Source organism: Drosophila montana, unplaced genomic scaffold (genome assembly GCF_035044405.1).
Source record: "Drosophila montana isolate Dmon_TW-CO22-7 unplaced genomic scaffold, ASM3504440v1 contig_3848_1, whole genome shotgun sequence".
Lineage (NCBI taxonomy): Eukaryota > Metazoa > Arthropoda > Insecta > Diptera > Drosophilidae > Drosophila > Drosophila montana.
The window spans coordinates 4,854,565-4,870,632 of record NW_026998720.1 but is presented as its reverse complement, the minus strand read 5'-3'; the positions used below and the strand labels follow the sequence as shown (position 1 = coordinate 4,870,632).

The window sequence follows — 16,068 nt, the reverse complement described above, 5'->3', positions numbered from 1 at the left end:
AAAGGAATTTTTTGAATTTTGTAACTATTACGATTTGAGCAGTGCTTTGATTACCAGCCAAAACGAAATCTTTTACGTATTCTATTGAAAATTGTTAACTTCTGACTGCTAAAACCCAAAAATCGGGTGTGTTAGGTTTCACGAACCGAAGCCAAAGGTTCGCGGCATTGGTTCGAACCGTGAACTGAACAGATGATATTTAAAGTTGGGCTTGCTGCCGTGATTGTAACATATATTTGAGGTTCAAGTCCTGGTGTTCCATTGTTGAGTTGCCCAAATAAGTTGGTAATTTATGCAATTTAACTTACATTAAAAAGTAATATTAAAACAAACTTCAAAAAAATAAAAAAATATATGTTTTATATAGCAATATATTATTTCCATCATATAGTTTTCAAGTCTTGTTAAGTTTGCTTTGATACCGGCCCTAACATGCTAGTTGCTGTTTGATTTAGTTCAAGACTAAACTCGAAATAAGGCACAACAGGCACACACACAGTATACACAGCAGACACTCACACACTCTGCCAGACAGGACAGACACGCATTGTTGATGGCATCAGACGAGAACAATTACAATTACCGCAATTTGAGCATTACTTTTATACGCAGCCAGATCTTGTGGGAGTCAATCAGTCCAGCGACTCAAACTGAGATTCACAAATTTGTGGCAGAGGCGGAAATCATATGACATAAATACACAAAAAAAAAAAACTTTACCAATATAATTTTTTGGCTAAAAGTGATCCATCAAAAGATGAAAAACTGCAGATGTTGGTCCCGTCAATGGGCCAGCCATGATTGTAAAATTCGTGGCTGTTGTCAAGAGTGAAAAAATAATGAATCATTGATAGAAACGAATTTAATTTCAATGCGACTGGAAAAATCAACACACAAAGGCATACAAAATAAAAAGTAGCAACAAAAATGTTTTCCACATAAATATTAATGGCATAAACACACATATTGTGGTACGCACAAACACACACGCTCGCCTGTTGGCCTTGTCGAAAAGTGTTTAATGTAAGAGCTTGTATGAAATGCCTACTTTAGTAATATACTGATATTACTGTCAGTATATAACTCGCATTGATAATGCGAGCAATTGACAGAGCAGTTGATGCGACAAGCCGGGCAATGTAGCTCAATTGTGCATAAGACGCCTCCTGTGCCTCCTCCAGTAAATACAATATTACTCTTGGCACTTGGCATCTTTGCAGCTGGCTACATAAATTGTCATAATAAATTTTTATTTAATTTAATGCCATAACCAACACACTCACAACAATTTGTGACACTTGCACACAGCTATACATGAATATACAAACATTAACAGATATAGATACAAGCATATACAGATACAGATACATTTATACAAAAGATATGCCTGGCCGCAATTTGTTATAATTTAAATACAATTCAATGGGAGCTGCTGCTGACGTCGATGCTTGCCTCTCACATTTCCCCTTAAACAAATCAAACAATAAAAATAATTCAGGAAAAATACCTCGGAAAAAGCCCAATTTGTATTAGGGAATTTACTGAAAAGGTTTTATAATTTGCTGTCTTGCGTTTTATAACCAATAAATCGGTTAATAATCATTTTAATGCTCTGATTAAGAATTAGATCTGGTAAGAGGAATATAGCATGTAAGAAAATTATGTCAAGTAACGTGTATGACTTCACTCTGAGTGGAGGGGAGTGCCCGACTTGCAGATACCCTGAATACAGCGCCAATCAGCGCACTTAATTCTGCGGTTGTTCCTCTTTTATGAGCAACACTATGCGAAAAATGTTCCTAAGTAGTTCAGTATTTGTGGTCTGATGCTTTTGAAATTTTGAGGAAATGAGATATGCTAAAAAGTTAGTTTATCAATATTTATTTTGATTTCATAGAAAGTAATCGATGTTATCAGACAAAGTTTATCTGCTCGTGCCATTGGAGGACCTACGTCAAAATTAACAAGTATCTAGCTCTCATAGTTATCGAGGTTGACGCATTTGTATATATACATATATTTGTACTTTTTTTTCCAGTTTATTAATTGAACTAAGAAACTAAGAAAATGCAATCATCATTACAAATATATTCGCTTTACAATTTCCACATAATGTACTTTTAACACTCCAAATAGTTTGACTACTATCCAAGAGTCAACCCTAGCAAAAAGAAACATTTAGTTTTAGTTTAATTTTCTTCATTTCAATGACAATGCAACCATCACGATTCTGTTTGCTTAAAAAATTATATATTCCCCAGCTGTCAGTCAATCAATCAGACAACTTTTTGCCATACTTCTGTTTCAAGTCTTTGCGTATTTTAATCTTAATATTTGTTTTCGCTTGTTCTTCTCAGATAAGAACTATTATCTGTGTACCCTATATATACATTATTTATCATATCTCCTGATCTTCAAGTTCCGCTATGACCTTTTCTTGGTTTGAAATCAAAAGCAAAAGCAGCTAAACCGTAACTAACTGTGCAATTGCTGTATAATTTTTGTTGTTTCGATAATAATAAACAATCGAAACTTATCTCTGATTAAACGTAGCCTATAATAATCAAACATATATCAACGTCACTCGAGACTAACTGGTTTGCGCACTTGGTTCAAACCAGTTGCGTCATCAATTGATAAGCTCTAGCTATAAACTTCTTAACTGGAAAACGTGAATCGGTTTCCAGGCAACTTTCAACGTGATATGTGCAAGGTTGTCTTTCAATTTCAATTTGTGCGTGTTTTTTATTCAAGTTTTCCACCATTTCTACCCCACTGTGTGTGTGTGTCCGTGTTCTAATTAGAATGTGTCAGAATGCCCCGACTTTGGCTCTGACTGTCAGTTTTTTAGTATTTAAATCGGTTAACCCACGCATGACCAGCAGCCGAAGCTCTTAATTAAGGGTAAATTAGACGCACACCCCCTGTAACTAAGACTATTGTAAAGATACAAGACCTTCAAAAAGGATTAAACAGTATTACAATCGAATGTAATACTTGATATCTGTCTAGACATTGAGAAAGCAAACGTTTGCTTTGAGCTGAAACTCTGAAAATCTTTCGAGTAATAATGATATTTTATTCAACTCAAGTATTTTGCTTGCTGGAATCGTCTATCTTTGCTGTTATCTCTGTTAATTGGGATCACAAATGCTCTGGAAAAAACTGGCTATCATGCAGAGCTACCTATAAACTTAATGAAATGTGCTTTTAGATAAGCAGCGACGACTTATCAAACAATATTCTAAGTACTCGAAAAGAAGAGTGTCCAAAAAAATAGTCTTTTGAATTTTATTCTTAAGTAATTTTAGAAAGAGAGAAAAATCACTCTCGAATATACCCAATCATACCATTAAATGAAAGTGACTAAAAGGAAGTTATCTATGATAACTAAGTTGGATAAGCTCCATCGTATATGATCTCATTTGACCCCTAAATTATGATAATTAGTAGAGGGAGAGAAAAATTCTCAATTTCCTCAAGTAATTCTAGTAAAGAGAAAAACTCTTTCTCGGATATAATATTCTCCAATTGATTTAAATAAAAATGACAAGAAACAGCGAGAAAATCGTTCTCTGTCATGTACAGATCTTGTTTCCCAAGTAATTTTCCCATCCAATCACAATGGGCACACAGATGAAGAGAGCACACGCGCGCACAGTGCACAGTTTATATAGGGTATATGTGCATGTGTATGTGTATGTGTATGTGTTAAACTACTTGGCACTTTGTTTAGTTTATTGTGTATACACATTTTTTAATTTTGATTAAAATTTATTGCGCCACTCAAAGGCAGCGATACGTAAACCTGCCGCCCACCAAGAAGACAGCCATCCAAGCGAACAGTCAGTCTGGCAGTTGGTCCATGTCCACCGCACACGTTTTCCATTGGCTCGACTGGATATTAAGCCGAGTCTGGACAATTGGTTTTTTCCGGGGGCATTTCATTCAAGCGACTGTGTCTTAAGGTTTTTCAGCTGGAGGTCTTCTACACACAATGAATAGCGCAAATTAAGCGAACGCTACACTCGTAAATCTATTGTCATAACGCCTACGAGGAGCGACTAGACGTTGCCAGTTTGTTTGCCAGCGATCAGCGTTTGAGCATGCCACATCCAGTGGCATCATATACCAGTCGAGCTGCACGGGGCACAACACATTTTAATCAGTGCTCAAGTACAAAAAACCAAGTCCGCGCGCCATAGTTCATTCTCTTCATTCACATATGCTAACAGCATGTGCTATATGTAGATATATCAGACATTTATGTTGATTATGCTGCACTGAGTTGTCTGTGATTTGTGTAGCTGTCATTTGCCATGGTCATGAACACAATTAAAAAAGAAATTACCTCCAGCCGCTTATGCAATTACTTTACTCTCATAAGCTACAGGAATCACTTGTTGTTCAGTTCGCTATATATATGGAATACATACTAGATAATTTTTATTAGCACTATAACAAAATATATATTACTTGCCTGCAAGCATTCGGCTTTTCAATTTCTCTTTGCAAGGTATCCGTAAACGTATCTCATTATACGTAAACATTTCTCCATGTTTGATTTCCTGCTGTATGGGGTAACAGTAAACTTTTCTCAATATAGAACTTTTTCTTTTAATTTTATAATTCTTCTTTGTATAATATTCGTAAACGTTTATCGATATAATTGGTAATAAGCAAAAACCGAAAAAAAATGTTTGCACTTAATGCTTTCAATTTCAATTCCTCCATGTCCGGTATTCGTAAACGATTTGAATTAAAATTCATGTATATTCAGCATGTATAGAAACCAAGCCAAGTTTATTTATTTACATTATGTAAGAGTCTCCTTAAAGATTAACTCAACTGAACATTCGCAACAGCAACTAATAGAATTGTTCCAATTGTTATAACAATTAACAAGGCTTGTTTAGTTTTAGCTGCGTCCCGTCAATGTGAATAGCACGTTTTTCGTTTAGCACGAAAACGCTGCGTATACGTAATGTGCGAATGCGACCGACTCAACGGAGAGTTCCAGCATAGGTAAAAATCGAACTATACATACATATGTACAATTTTTCGCAGCATATGGAGAACACTGCAAATTGTTTATATCATCTGAGAGGCAACAATGTTGCTTTTGTACCAACATATTTATTTAGCTTAAAAGTCATAATTGCTCATTCATATTCGGAATTCAATGCTTAACAGCATTTGCTTTCATGGGATTGTCGATGCTTATTGATTTTTCAAATATTTATTTGCAAGACAATGCGCAACGATTTTAATACCCTGTAACCGTTAAAAAGTTGAAGGTGGCTCAATTAATTCGATTGACTATTAAGCAAATAAATTATTTATTTATTCTTATTATTATTTGCAATTTCACTATGACCATGAGATACATTTTGTGTACGATCATCATAACATTCACGCACGTGGCTCCCACCTGCTCTTCCCTTGACAAGCTCGACTTATAGCTGAAGAATAGGGTATCTTTAGGTAGCGCACCCCAGACTAGATCATTTTCGACGTGTTCTAAGTGCCAGCGCACTCGTAGCACAATCCATGTGCAACTCGTGTGCCCCAAGCACGTGCTGCAATCGTGGCAGCCCTTAAATTGAGCTAATTTCAGGTCAGCCTGTGCTATATACATATGTCTGTATAGATATATATATATATATCTATATAAACCTAACGCGCCTATCAACAATTGTGTCGTTAAATTACAATAACAATAAGTCAAAGCAATGCGAATATGATGAATGATATGATATAGATACGTGATACATTTTTAATCTATAGAACTGTCTACGTCAACAAAGCTGAATGTAATGCCTCCCGGTAGGATTGGGCATTGGGTATTGTCAGTTGACTATTTGCCAGCCGAAGCTCGGACATCGTTGCCAACTGTCGACTATTTACATAAGCAACTTTTCACGAGTTACTTTGCGGGTTGGGCGGAAGGAGGGGTCTTGTCCGTGGGGTACATGGGGTGCTCTTTGTTGCTGGCGCTCGTTTTGGGGTCACAGCTGCAACATCGTGCCAAAGTTTATAAACCGCACGAACACACACCCACGAAGTGCTGTGTGTGACGTGTCATTACGTAAGTTGTATATTAGAATAGAGGACAATGAAAGGCTCCTCGGGTATAGTACACATAACGGCATTAACTACTCCCTCAGACCATTTAGCCCGGAGCGCCGGCAGCGACGGCCACTTAAAGTCAGTGTGCCCATTGTTTGCTTGTTTGCCTGGCCTTAAGTGAGTTACAGTGAAAACTATCTATGCAGGACAAGCCAAATAACAAGTAAATATACGTAAATCAGGGTAAAAGAGCATATCAATATTATTATTTAAAAAAACATACTTTTATTATTGTTATGGGTATAGATTAAAATTGGAACTGTTTGAACATTTGTTAACCCTAACCATAACCGTATCCTTTTTGGCTAAACTAACCTTAAATACCGTTATTTAAAAAATTTCTATTTTATTTCTATAAATATTAATATCATTTTTTACCTCACTTCTATAATAATTTATTTCCGTTCTTAGAAGAAAAAGCAGCATACATATATAATTTTTAAGAATTGTTTATATATATTATTTGATTATGTAATTTTTTTCCAAACCTATAAAATTTATATGGAAAAATATAAATGTATATGAAATATAAATGTATATATCTAGATCCCTTTTACTTACCACACGTCTGAAAGTCATAACCAAGAACCTTTTCTTAGTTCAATTTCAGCAGAGCAGTTTTTACTGTGTGCAAATCAGGCCTGCCCATGTCATGCGGCTCGAAACCCTGTTAGCAGTTTTTTTTGCTGCGATATCTCTATTGATTTTCTGTTTGGGTTTTATATTACTTGTATCTGTGTATGGGTGTGTGTGTGTGTGTGTGTTTGTTAGTGTGTGCTGCTGACATTTAGTGTAATTAGACTTACTCGTAACCGAGCTGAAGAACCCAAAATAGAACTGCACCACTCAAGATAGCTGCCAAGAGAAAGATGTCCTTGCTCAGCCAACCCCTGACCAATAAAAAATAAAAAAGCGTAACGGCTGACATTTATGCCTAACGTGCTGTGGAAATTTGGCTCTTTCTTTTGGGGGATGTTCCGCTTAACTGATTGACATACTTGTTTAAATAATTGAAATCAGTGACGTCATTGCTGGAGTCGCTCGATAAACGATTAAAAGCGAGGACATGACAAATGGTCGCCGTAAATGTCGAAAAATCCAAAATAGTTGTATTCAAACGCGTTGTTTCCGTTTTTAGCTGCTTATACAATTCTTGCAAGTTCGAACTGGTTCGAAAATCGCCTGACTGACACACATTCCTGCGCAGCAGTTAGCGCTCTCTTTCATTCTCTCTATCTCATTCTTTTGAGTGCTGCTCCAGTTTCGAAGTGCTCGCACCACTGTGCACATTGCCTGCCTCACTTGTCACACTGCCATACATTCGTTGTGGGAGAGTTCGAAAGCTTCTCTAATGCCGCCACTGCGCTGTGTACGTTTACACATAAATATATATGCATATATGTGTGTACATATGCAGCTGCGTGTACGGTAGGAGCGAAACATCTGGCAGACGAAAGCTCCGAGCGATATTCGAAATCGCCGCCGCGTTAGAATTGTTTTTTCGCTAAACGAAAGCTTAACCACTCGCGGCATGCATGACAATTTTCAGTCGAGCGTTGTTACCGAACTAGGAAGGTCGGTCTAACTGTAGTAGCTACACTGAGCTCTCGTCTCTCTGTGTGTCGGGTGGTACAGCCAGTGTGCGCCAGTACTAGTACAGCTCTACAGCTCTCCGCTCTGCCCGCCGCCTTCGTTGCGCTGGTGCTGCCGCTACTGCTGCTTACACAATAACTGTGCATCGATAAAGCCAAAGAAGAAGCACAAAGGATACGAATATACATATAGAAAAATACAAAAAAACCAAAACTCTTAAGCTGTTCACAGCTTAACGAGTGTTAAAAAAACGTGTGTGATTTGTTATTGTTGTTTCGCATAAGAAGCAGCAATTTAAGTGCAAAATAAGTTTGAAACGGGGTAGTTTTCTGTGAAAAACCCCCCGCAACGGAATATATTGTGTAATAGCACTCGGCGTGTAAAAGGTACACATCAATTTTACCAAGAACTTTCCTCATTTATTATTTGTTGTTGCTGTTGTCGTTCTTACGACTGCAGCAAAAGACCCTAGAAAGACGCCTTAAGAAAAGCCAACGACAACGTCCTTGTACAAAATCGATTTTCCAAAACTTCATGCCAGCCGTAATGGATACGTTTGTGATATACACATGAAATATATATATATTTATATGCATATGAGTATGTGCTAGTTGAAATACTTGAAGAATTATATCAACATTAATAATGCATTTTTGCAATAAACAAAATCGATGTGTTGTGTGTGTATGTGCTCACCGATTTTTTCCAACTGATATATCATAAACGATCGTATTTGCAACTTGATTTGACATTTAGTTTTGCGGTCCAAACGGTTCTTCCTATAGAAAAATTACACACAAATATATATAAGTGCATATTATTCTTGTATATTATATATGTATATATATATATATATCTGTTCTACTATCCGTCCGCCCGTCTGTTTTGCTGTGTGTGAGTGTGCACATTAATTTTTTGTGGCAATGAAATCGTTTAGATTCAATTGCGGCGATTTCATTTTGGAATAGCAGTAATTTTCTGGCCACCCCAAAAACCCATAATCTGTGCCTGCTGCCCCTACATACATAATACCCAGCAAATCGAGCCAGTTAGGGTGCTCGAGGGAGCGGCGGCGACCACCCGCTGTTGGTTATTTCATAATTCTGTGCGCTCTGCGTACGGACAGTGAAAAGCATCTTGGACAAGTGAAAAAAAAAGACAAAAAAAAACAACACTAACTAAATTTTTTTTACATTACGTTTCGCATAGCCCTTACATATTGTACGCTCTGAGCACTTGATGGCGCTCATTTTCGAACTGCCAGCCATTGCACTCTATTTCGAAAATCACTCACTCTCCGCACTCACTCTCTCACTCACTCTTTCGCTTTTGCTCCTGTCTATTGGCTAACATCCTTCAGCTGTCTGCTGCTGCTGGCTGCAGTTTTTATTCCAGCTTTGCTGCCATTTCCAATTTCCATGTCGCCTCTCTGCGCTCTGCTACTCTGCGCTTCCAAATGTAGCCAATGCGGTCCACTTGCTGCTTCGCCGCCTTGCGCTGGCTCCTGCTGCCTTCCAGGGTCGTCGTTTTTTTTTTTTTTTTTTTTTTTTGACTGCTTGCAGATTGTTGCATAAGCTGAAAATCATTAATTTCTCTTCAACGTTTTTATCCTCTGTCTTTTTTTCAGTTTTTTTTATATTTTTATTGTTTTACTAAATTGTTTGGTGCTCTTAAGTTTTGTCTTTGTTGTTTGTTTTACGTTTTTTCTACTGTTACTTCATCATATTGCAGGCGTTATGAGTACTCAGGTGGGTAAAAATGAAGATTTATATTAAATCTTTCAAATGTGCTAACACGTATTTTTCATATAAATTATTTATTTACAAGCATTTGCATTTTTTTAAAGTATTTTTATATCTATTCATTTTAATTTTCGTTAATTATTGACGTAAGCAAAGTCTACCGCAAATTAGAGCATTTCGGTTTTAGAACTAATGCTAATTTACAAAATATTCGAATGTCTAGCCTACCCTCTTAAAATAAATGTAACTCTTAAAACTAAAAACTTAATACTTTGTTATAAATCCCATTTCATGGAACTTTTATTCCTGAAAATTCTATATTTAAAATAAAAAACAACGAAATGTTTTATAAAAATAGGAATTCATAATGCCATAATATATATATTTTATAATATATTTCCCATAAAATTGTATATCTTGGTAAATTTATATATCCAAAGGACTGGAACTTTCTCGATTGCGTATCATATACCATGCACGCCCCTACTTTGTCTATGGGCTGTTTGCATTATGTAGATACCTTGTATTTATTTAACAACAATTTTCGCATGTTAAATTAAGATATTTAGCTGAGCTCTGTTTTCTGTAACTTGACGTAACGAAAGTAGCAGGAAAAGATCGAAAGCGTAGAAGCTGCGAACAATTAGCATTTAATTGTTAAAACTGGGCACAGGGGAACGTGTCTCAAGTAGAGATTGGCTCAGCAAAAAAAGCCTACGTAATAACCCTAAGTTGAATACACAAAAACGTGTTACCACTCGAAAATTCAAGCTCGAGTGGCTCGAAAAAAATAAATAAAAACAAAAATATAAGTAAATAAACAGGTCTACCATGTTCCATACAGATACAAAATCCAAATACCCAGAAATTAAATTCAAAGATTACAAATGATTTGTAACTGGTTTTTACCAGTTGTGAGTGAGGTGTAGGTTCTCATCAAGAGTTCAAGCGATGTGTTTTAACACGAGAATTTAACCTGATAAGCGCCAGCACCCGTTGTAGCTGTGACTGGGGTATGTTATGTTAAAGCCATACTCTATTTACAGAGTGAAGAACAGGGTACAGAGGTGTTGTGTAGTGTTAGTCCTGAGAGATTGTTCAAATGGGTTCTGGTATGTACTCGTGTATATCTGGGTTAAATTATATTTTTATAGAGCTTGTCTGACTTATCCCAGATATTTTCCCTGAAACAACCCAAAGGAACCCACTCACGCCCCTAATAAATATTAAAGAAATCATACATTATCTAAATTCCGAGTCTGAAGTCTCTAAGTCCAAATTCAGCAGATTCTTTTCGACTGTTTTTAACTACAAGCAGAGTATTGCCTAGTCGGCCCCATCCGAAGGTAATATTTTTACTTGTATTAGACTGGTTCAAACCGCAATCCGAGAGAGATATATAAATCTGCTGTTATATGCACTTTCGCTTAGTTAAAATTGAAATTGCAATTGTTTACAATTGTCGTTTCCATTGTGTGGCTTAATTTGTCTTGTTTTTTGGAAACATACCTTTACGGAATATACATACAGTGTGTACAGTGATTGCTCGCTAATTAGAACGGCTTAGGCTTAGGAGGTAAATATAATAAAATTAATGAAAGTTCTTAACTTGTAATTTTTTTTAAATCTATAATTAAAATATGAAAATGGAACTTCAATTGGAAGTAAAAACTAAAATTTTAAATAAATGCAACGAATATGCATTTTTGAATCTCTTGTATGTTTAAATTACCGAGCGAGTACTGTAGCATATATGTATATATATGGCATTTTTGTAGTCTGTACTCACTGTATCTGTATTTTTGCATTGATTGAACAATTAGCGTGCCGTGTTTTGTTGTGCCCGGTTTGTCCGGGCTGGCTGTCAATTCAGTTTTTCTTTTTTTTTGTATCTCACTGTCGCCTTTGCATCCGATAAATGCTTTTACGCTATTTGTTGTAAATTGATATTCAAGTTCAAAATGCCAAATGCTTTGCGCGACAAAAAGTGCGCGCCAAATGCTTGAAACAACGTTGGGGAAACCGTTGCAAACACATTTAGATACATTTGTATCTGTGCGATATATTTGTATCCAAGCGCTTAATTGGTCGCGTTATGTAAACATCGCTCGCTCCCTCTCCGTCTACCTCTCTCTCTCTCTCTCTCTCTCTCTGTATGTGTGTGTGTCGACTGGGCATTGTCGCATTTTGATTTATATCCGAAACATCCTGAGCCAGCCCAATGACAGCTCCGCCAAACAGTGGCCCCACAGCGTGTTCTAATTGTTTGGCCCAGCTTTTTTATCTCTCGGATTGGCGACATTCACATGCTGCGTTTTGTCACCATTATGCAAAACAAATTCGCGGATTTCAATGGCCGCGTGACGCGTTCGGTTTTAAAATGAATCGAACCATGAACATAACAAATAAATAGTTAAAAACAAAACAAAAAGTCACCTTTAAACGAATTTAATTTGTTTAGGAAAATATAAATTAGCGCCAGTTTCGACGACGTCTGTGGAAGATGTCAAATAAAAAAAACGTTAAAATTTGTTGAATTTCTTGAATTACAAGTACAAGTTGAGAATTCTAAGAAAAAATTACTGATGATTAATATATTTATAAGAAGAGTTAATATTTTTGAAAAGAGCGTATTGCGTGTTCAAATGAAATTCAACAAAAATTTTACTTATTTTAAGTGTTGCAAAATTAAAACAAGAATATGCATGCTTACAACATAGCTTAAATTAAGCACTGCAAATTAAGTCTTCTATTGGGAATTGCGGTTGAAATAACAAGATCTTGAAATGAGAATTTTGTGTGCAGTTTAAGAAAACTACGACTTGGTTTGAGTATCGTATTAGTAAATGTTAACAATTATTTGCACCAATTTAAGCCTATTATTAAGTTTAAGCTTATATTTAAGTTCTATACAAACTAACATATTTTAATACCCTCCCCTTCTCATGCAGATTGTTTAGCATACGTTAATATCAGCATATATACATATAGAGAAACATCTCACAACTTGTGCAAATTATTCAGAGGCAAATCAATTCTACAGCTACAGTTATCAAAAAAGTGCGTAAGCCAAACTGTTGAAATAACCATCTTTAAATATGCCCATTCCGCTTGCAAAGATTTCCAGATTTATTTCATGCCCCAGTTTGCAACTTGAAAGCCCAATGAACCGACCCATTGAAAAATACAACAACAAAATCTCTCAATAAATAAATTATCAAATCCCAAACAAAGTGAACAATATTTGATTTTACGCTCAACGAGCGTTGTCGGCAACCCAAAGATCGCACGACAGGTTTGCTTAGATCGGCACAATGATCCCACGCCAACTTTATACATATATTTATATATGTATGTATTCATACATATGTACATATATGTGCAAGAATTATCTTTATACATTTTGTAGCGCTCTCATTCGTTCCCGTTCACGCTCTCTGTTTGTTTAATTACTTGGCATGCTCTTCCATTTTGCATGAGTTTTCAAAAGATATATACGTAGTAGAGATATATATCTGTGTTTTTTTTGTGTTCTTATTATTATTATTTTTGTACCCTTGTGTCACGAAATGCTCAGAGCCTTGACGCAGACATCTACGGCCCCATAAAGCATATATATTCTTGATCTGCATCAACAGGCTAGTCGATGTCTGTCTGTTTCGATGAGAACTAGACTTTCCGATTAAAAGCTATATTGATGACAGTTTGCATAGAGCAAGCTATCACTATCGCCCGGATCGAACCAACGTATCATACAGATCGCATGGGGACAATATATCTTTTTCTTTCTCAAAAGACTCAAAACTTAGCAATAACAATCTTTATCGGACTGTACTATATCTATCTATTTATATCTATAATGTGAACCATTTGCAGCAAATTGAGTATTTCATTTCGTAAATCTGTTAAATGTCAGACAGGGTATTAGTTTTTCGGCAGGCCAAAAATAACTGTTTTAGATATTTTTACCCCGTGCTTCAGTTTCCACGATTCTCTATTTTTCTCTATGATTCATTTGGCCATTTGCTGATAAACATGCGGCTCCTCGATATGTGTTTCAAGTATTTCTATTTAAGCCCATAATTGACGTCAGAGTCGGCTTCGCATAAAGTAGGGTATTACATGTTTTTCGCAGACCACAAATCAATTTGCTTTCCAATTGCTTTCCAAGCAGCGGCACATGCGCTCTATGGTTAGCCCTCACGTTTCCAGTATCCCTCTAGCTATTCAACTCTCCATGATTCACAGTCCTCTCGATTGTTCCCATATGAGTCCTAAGTTGTTTTACACCAATCACAATCATTTTGCGCTGATTCATGCTAAACCCTTATATATTTAAATATATATGTATGTATATGAATATTATATTATTGTATTATTAATCATGTTTAGTTTATATTATTGTTAAGCATTCTAAGATTCAGTTATACCCTGCATATTATCATAGTATTATCCATATACGTTCCTAGTTTATGCATTTGATTGTTGTTCGTTTTCGTTTTGCCATTGTGTTTGTTACGTTTTGATTTGTATTTCTTCCCGCTCATCATCAATCAACATCATCAATCAAATCCAATATCAGTCGCAGCTTGAGAGAGCGGACTCCTATCGAGTCGCCACGGTTATTGCAACCGATGACGACAATCGCACAGCCGATGGCCACTTCAAGGTAAATTGTTGTTGTTTCCCCCTCTTCATACCCATACACAATCATTTATACTCATATCTGAATACATGTGAGAATACGTTTGATGTATACAAAAAAATAAAAATAAAAAAACTTACATGCTCATCGAATTTGTTTATGCTTTTAATTTTATTTAATTTTGTTTTTTTCTTCTGCGCTAATTTAACTTTATTATGGCTTTTTTTCTGTACTGTACTAAACAATTTTCTCATCTCTCGATTTCCGTTTTTCAATTACATTTATTATTCATGTATTTATTTATTTTTACATATTTTGGGCATGCTTCCAATATTATTTGCCGCTTGACATTTGAAAAAATCATCGAAAGATCGCCAGATTAAATATAGCACACAAATTTCAATATACCAAGCACAAATATGGACTATACGTTAATATATGCCATATTAGAGCCAGTTACTTAGTAACCCACCACAAAGACCTATGATTATTTATTAAAGTGCAAATCAAAAAGTGATATTTTTCATAACAATAATGAAAAATGTATTATTCACAGAATTATCAACCTGTTGAACTAATTGAGCTTGTAATTAAAACTAGTTTAAACCAGTTTCGGGCTATTCTAAATGATTTTTAAATATTTGCACTTGTGACGTCACACAAAGCTAATTATAAAAAAAAAGTTTATGGCTTTTTTTTTGCCAGAGACTAGCGACCAGACTAGACGACAGCTGGTGGTATCTATATGTAGATATCTAGTATACAATTATTTATAATTATTTTCAAGAGTATTGAAAAGATTGCTTTGAGGTCAATGTGCATGGCATATAAGTGTAGGATTCGAGCCATATATTAGTGAAACATTCGTGGTTTACAACTTAATTCGCTTGACTTTTACCAATTCAGTTAGTAGCTAGTACTATTTTTCCTTAGTCTAAATTAGTTTTAGGCATTTCTTTATTTTTATTTTTCATTCAGTTTACGTGACATTCACATTTGGCGCGTTTTGCGCGAGACTATAAACGCATGCATTTAGCTTAGATTAGAGCACGGCAAAACAAAATATTCTCACGCTCGCTGCCAATTAGCAATTACGAGCATTTAGACAACACCAAACCCCCTCCGAAATACCATGGATTCTTCCCCATATAGAAAACTAACTAAACGGGGTAAGTTGGAAGCGTGCGGCGACAAAAATATCTCTAGCTGATATGTTCTCTTCTGTAAAACACTTACAAAACTGGTAAATGGTCTATATAATATATACTACACTCTTAAAAAACAGCACTTTAAAACATCAACTTATATAGAGTTTGACGCGGTTCCTAACACAACGGTTAATGGCATGAAGTAAATCGATTTTTGTGTCGGCTTTTTGGGTTACCTTCTGCAATCACTTCTTTCCTCTAAATACTCAAAACTAACTTATATGTTTTCTCCTCTTAAATCTCATGAAATGCGCACAGTCAAGACGCAAGATGCCGGCCAAAGCAGCTAAGAAGGAGAACTTAGATGATCTCAAACAGGAGTTGGATATTGATCATCATAAGATCTCTCCTGAGGAAATGTATCAGCGTTTTCAGACACATCCCGAAAATGTAAGTCAAACTGTGATATTCCGTTTTCTATAAAGGCTATAATTGCTTTTTCACCCAGGGTCTGAGTCATGCCAAGGCTAAGGAGAATCTGGAACGTGATGGTCCTAATGCGCTCACACCGCCCAAGCAAACGCCTGAATGGGTAAAGTTCTGCAAGAATCTGTTTGGCGGCTTTGCCATGCTGCTGTGGATCGGTGCTATTCTTTGCTTTGTGGCCTATTCGATTCAGGCTACCACCAGCGAGGAGCCATCCGATGATAACTTGTATCTGGGTATTGTACTTTCCGCTGTTGTCATTGTGACAGGCATCTTCTCATACTATCAGGTAAGCCTGGGTCCCCTATCAGCTTTCGGCTTGATT

At 36.1% G+C, this 16,068-nt stretch overlaps 1 protein-coding gene across 7 annotated transcripts in view; it reads left to right on the top strand.

Moving 5' to 3' along the window:
• Atpalpha (sodium/potassium-transporting ATPase subunit alpha) overlaps positions 1 to 16,068 on the top strand; it is a 34,613-nt gene that overhangs the window by 6,450 nt on the left and 12,095 nt on the right. For 4 of the 7 annotated variants that reach the window (XM_064697014.1, XM_064697013.1, XM_064697015.1 and 1 more), the window contains exons 2-4: positions 14,047 to 14,133; positions 15,576 to 15,707; positions 15,766 to 16,032. In XM_064697014.1, coding sequence (XP_064553084.1) covers positions 14,047 to 14,133; positions 15,576 to 15,707; positions 15,766 to 16,032 — 486 coding nt within the window. Of the gene's footprint in view, positions 1 to 7,677; positions 8,109 to 9,453; positions 9,471 to 12,439; positions 12,525 to 14,046; positions 14,134 to 15,575; positions 15,708 to 15,765; positions 16,033 to 16,068 lie in introns of those variants that run through there. The other 3 variants (XM_064697016.1, XM_064697017.1, XM_064697018.1) reach the window with 3 other exon arrangements.